At 47.1% G+C, this 5228-nt stretch overlaps 1 protein-coding gene across 1 annotated transcript in view; it reads right to left on the minus strand.

Annotated features, from left to right (window-relative positions):
* Positions 1-6: 6 nt before the first annotated feature.
* The window catches only part of LOC103373608 (NHS-like protein 2), a gene marked incomplete at its 5' end in the record, with an annotated part of 21269 nt that continues 16047 nt past the window's right edge, over positions 7-5228 (minus strand). The window contains 2 exons of the mRNA XM_008303528.1: positions 7-3261; positions 3822-3939. Of these exons, the coding sequence (XP_008301750.1) occupies positions 2922-3261; positions 3822-3939 (458 nt within the window). The remainder of the gene's footprint in view (positions 3262-3821; positions 3940-5228) is intronic.

Here is a 5228-nt window from a genome sequence, read left to right on the forward strand (position 1 = left end):
GATGGAGGGAGGAGGAGAGCAGTGATGGAAGGAACCAGCCGGAGCGTGAGAACGTGAACGGAGGAGGGCGAAGCAACCGAACTCTTCTCCACCTCGACGTCACTCTGCAACACTGCAGACGGACAGACGGAGGGAACGGAGACTCTCCAGCCGACCTCCCAGTTCTCAGGCCTCACGAACGTTCCCTCATTCTAGGATTCCAGCCTCTGACAGGCGTCCCAGAGTCCTTCCGGTTCTGGAACGCTTCTGCAATCCACTGATTCCCGAATCCTTGAGCCTCTTGGTTCTGGAATCTCTCGGCTACCGGAACCATTTCGCTTCAGAGACCCTTCAGGTCGATCACAGAATCCTTTAGGTTCCTGAATCCTTCAGGCTCCTGGTTCTGGAATCTCTTAGGCTCTTGTTTGTGGAATTATTCAGCCTTATTCCAGTTCCAGGGTTTTAAAAAAAAAAAGAGTCCAAAACCTAAAAAAAAAATTCTGGAACTCCACAGATTGTCGATTCTAGAATCGGTTAAATTCTTGGTTCCAGAATCCCTTTGGAAACCTCTCAGCCTGAAGGTTTCAGGAACCTCAAACATTCTGGGACCTAAAAGGCTTTCTACAAATCCACCCATTGTTGAATCCTCCGGGTTCTAGAATCCTTTACGCTCTCGGTTCCAGAATCCTTCACCTCCTCCCCCTTTTTTTTTTTTAACTACCAGAACTAAAAGATTCTGGAATCCCAAAGAGTCTCGATTCCAAAACGCTGTTGGTCCCGCAATTTTTTTAGACTCTTAGTTCCGGAATCCTAAAATCCGGGAACCTGAAAAGTTTCCGAAACCTAAATGATTCCGGAATTCAAAGCATTCTTGATTCCTGAATCCTTCAGGTTTGTGGTTCCAGAAGTCTTTAGGTTCTAAAAAAAAAACTAACTCCAGAACTATAACATTCCAGAATTCCGAGGAGTCTCGATTCTGAAATGCTACAGATTCTTGGTTCTGGAAACCTCTCACTGTTCCAGAATCCTTTAGGCTCTTTGTTCTGGAATCATTTAGCCGACAGAATATCTGGACCGAAACGATTCCGGAACTAAAACATTGCAGAATTCCAGGAAGTCTTGATTCCAGAATCCTACAGATTCTTGGTTCTCGTTCAATTCCAAACGCTTTGAGCCTCTTTTGGTTCCGGAGTTCTTTCGGTTCTGGAATCCTTTAAACGTAAACAATTCTCGAATCCTTCAGGTTTCAGGTCCTGGGGTCCTCGCGGTTCCGGGTCCTTCGTGGCGTGATGGCGAGGGGAGGATGCTGCTGAGGAGGTTCTAAACCCGTCCCAGATCAGAGAGGGAGGCGGCGATGATGCACACAAGCACACAAAGTCACACAAAGTCACACAAACACACAAACGAATGTGCGACGCGAAGTGCAGATGCACACAAACATGCCAAACGCACAAACAGGCACACGTACATGCGCTCGCTCTCTCTCTCTTTATCCCGCTTGGTTCTTGGCACTGCCCGCCACACACACACACATGTACACACACACGCACACACACACACACACACACACACACACACACACACACAAACGCACACCACCAGGTCCCCTCTGGTCTGCTTGTAGTCTTTAACAGTCCTTTGGTCCCAACACCAGAGACCAGAATGAATAAAAACCCTGTTTAACAACCAGCCTGCTTCATGCTCTCCGTACAGAAACTCCACAGGCGTGATTTCATCTGCACACACACTCGTCATGGACACACTCACACTTGTGTAGATTGGCCTTTTCTGCTCCATGGCGTTACTCGTCAGTCTGTGTGTGTGTGTGTGTGTGGGAGTGTGTGTTTTCCCTTCGTCGCGTGGGAAGTTTGTCGTCCAAGCTGCTTTGTACACTATTTTTAGTCTTTGTGTGTGTGTGTGTGCAGGTGATAGTTGTCTGTTACATTTATCTTTGTACACGATACACACAGTACGATCCAACCGGAGGAAAATGGCCACGTGGAAGAAACGGGCGACAAAAATAACATCTAAACGACGACTGAGGAGATAATGACTGGTGAGAAAGTGTGGCGGCGCAGCGACCGCACCGTGTAAACGACCTCCAACGGAAAAGAAAAGTGCTTTCGCTCCAAATGTCGTCCGTTTGCTGGGTGCCTCTGTGGAATGTTTTCTGAAGGTTCGCAGCACGAGCAACAAAACGTGTGACATGCTCATGCCTCATCTTTGGTGGCAAAAAAGCCCCCGTGTGGTTTGTAGCTTCTGTCTGTTGACGGTGTCAGGGCTGCTATGGACGTATGTCTCGTCTCAGTCGCCTCGTCGGGCCGTTTGATTGGTGTAGGTCTGCGGGCGTCGGCCCTGTGGGGGCGCGACCGGCTGGAGGAGCTGGGTAAATCGTGGATGACTCTGTATGTTATTCCATTAATTATGCATTACATTGCTGATCCTGTGCATCATCCTGGCGGATCAGTGTGGTTACAGATTCAGATATATTCACCACCGTCGTCATCGGGGACTCTCCTTCATCCAGAGGCAGCCAGGAGTCCAGACATTCCCTGTGTAGCTTCACATTCCCAGCGAATATTCCATCCGGCCTCCACACTGAACACATTCCCAGTGAGGAGAACTCGTTGCAGTGTTGAGGCGTGAGCTCCAAACCTCCCCCTTTCGTTGAATATGCAGTGAGAACAAACCTTCCCCTCCACTGACGTCTTGCTTTCCTGCAGGGACCGGTGTGACAGGGAACAACAGCGCTCCAACCGTGGGAGGGACCATTTTGTCCAAAAGTGTGCTCCAATTTGATTGGACGGTGCAAATGGTCAATCAGTAGTTGGAGCGATCCGGTTGGACATGTCAGTGAGAAGGTCCCGTCCCCAGAGGGTGGCAGGTTGTGGAATTGGTTGGTAGCGTTGTCAACAGCAAACGGTTAACACCCGTTAATCCGTTCATTGGTCGTTGGGTTTGTCGTTCCCGGACGTCGCCTCTCCTCCGTCGGCGGCCGACGCCGTGGAGGCGGAAAACTCTGTGACGCGTCTTGCCAGCGGGTTTGTGCTTTTCAGAAGCTCCATGGCGGAGACCCGAGCTCCTCCGCTGGAAGACTTGCTGCCTTTCTTCTGGAGCAGAGCCATGAAGTTCTCGTTGCGGGAGCTCGACCGCTGGCTGCTGCCCAGCGTCAGGTTCCGGAGGTCGCTGCCGCTGGTGCTGTGCTTCACCGGAGACACCAGACTCTGGCGGCTGCCGAAGGAGTCCGACGGCTCCTTACGACCCAGAACCTTTCGCTTGGACCTGGAGGAGAAGAGACGGTTATCAGCAAAGGTGGAGATCAAGAAGAGGAAATGGTGCATTTGTTCAAATTTACTCCTCAAGTCACACCTGGATCGACTGCCTTCAGAGAACAAATCAGATTTGTAACTACAGAGGGGACTCCATCCTTCCCTCATGTGAGATGAAAACTCCTGATCTTCCTTCCCCCCTCCTCACCCTTTCTCGTCTGCCTTTCAAGCTATTTTCAGCAGCACACAAGGTAAAATCATGAACACTTGTTGCTTAGAGACTAGCTTTCTTGTGTTGCCTCCATAACTGTGTGCGTGGAGCGAGAGAGAGAGAGAGAGAGAGAGGGATGCTGAAAAAAAAGGACAAAATCAGAGCCGCTGGTCGTGCTGAACCCTGCGTACATGTAGCTGTTGCTAGGGAACCTTATGCTCCGTCCGCCCGCCTCACACCTTTTCAGCAAGACAATACGTATTTCATCACATGTTCTGGGTTATAAAAAGCTGCCAGGCGGGCTCGGCGTTGGAGCTACGGGAACAAGTTTGAGGAAAAGCATCTGTTGAACGGATGCACACCTGTGTATGATGGTGAACAGGTCTTCGGTGGTGTGCGTTGTAGGCGTGCTGGCCAACAAGTCGTCGTCCGTCTCCTCGGCGATGTGGAGAACCGTCTTCTCACCGGCCGCCGAGTCGTCTGAGCCAAACAGAGAAATCGACATTAAAACAGGAAAATTACAGGTTTCTCTCTCACCGAACACATCGTTTTTTGGCTTTGTTGTTTTCAAAAAGCTAATTCCTGTAACTCTGACTCCAGACGATTAGGTAATAATGAGCTAATGGTGATAAATGTCATCCTCACTGTGAGAACCACTCCGTGTTTTGATTTGGTCCAATTTTAGAGCAATTGGGCTCGATTTGCTTCAGAATGTGAGAAATCTCCTCTGGCAGAATCAGGAGGGACGGATCCAAATCGAATGCAGAAGCTCTGACAGACTATCATTATCCACAGCGGCAAATATGTTCCGAGTTAAAACAGCTTCTGTGATGACAAGATTATTTCTCAGCTAATACGTGTTAGAAAATGCTGCAAGATCTATAACAGGATGCGTTTTATCGAGATTACCTCATCGTGGCTGTGGATCCTAAACACACAACCACACCTTGGAAATTATGAATAATGCACGAGTGCACGATGCAACAGCAGAAATAATCAGCAAGTCACTTAAAACACAGAATATTTTAGAGCATTAAAACAACACCGTCATTTCATGTTGGTCTCATCCTTTTACCAAAACATGGTAAAAGCTTCCATTTAAACCCCGGCAAGGTTGAGCTTTATTGATGTAATTGTTGCTACAGAGATTCTTACAGGGTTCCTGCATATTTTTACACAACGCCAAGCTGCATACATTTAAATAACAGACACAAGTGAGAAAACTTTTGAGGCACTTTTCCTGAGTATTTCCATTTTACTCTATGTTATACTTCCACTTTATGACATTTTAGATGTAAATATTATACTTTCTACTCCACTAGATTCATCTGACACCTTTAGTTGCTGTTAATATGAAGATTTCACTCAGCAGTTAATAAATCAAGCTTTTAAAATAAATTAAACTAGCGGCTTCCAGCCAAACAAAAAGTGTGTCGTCGGGAAACTTTTCAGATGTTTAGGAGTTGTTAACATCTCAACCGAATGGGGATTTTTTTTAGGGCCCGACTGAGAAAACAAAAGATGGAGATACACGTATAAGAACCTTAAAATAACTAAAACACTGATTAGAAATTAATTTAAGATTTAAAAACAGGTGAAATAAGTAAAACAAGAGCAGCAAAAACTTAAAATGAGATAAGATTATAAACCTAAATTGCCCTAAAGATAAAATGAGTCAAGCTTCAGGTTGTTCTGCAGATTATTCCAGGTTTCAGGTGCAGCGGATTTTCCAGCACCTGGAGAATAATCTAATACCAGACTTCGTACCA

The sequence above is a fragment of the Stegastes partitus genome, unplaced genomic scaffold, assembly GCF_000690725.1.
Source record: "Stegastes partitus isolate 25-593 unplaced genomic scaffold, Stegastes_partitus-1.0.2 Scaffold2026, whole genome shotgun sequence".
In the NCBI taxonomy this organism is placed as follows: Eukaryota; Metazoa; Chordata; class Actinopteri; family Pomacentridae; genus Stegastes; species Stegastes partitus.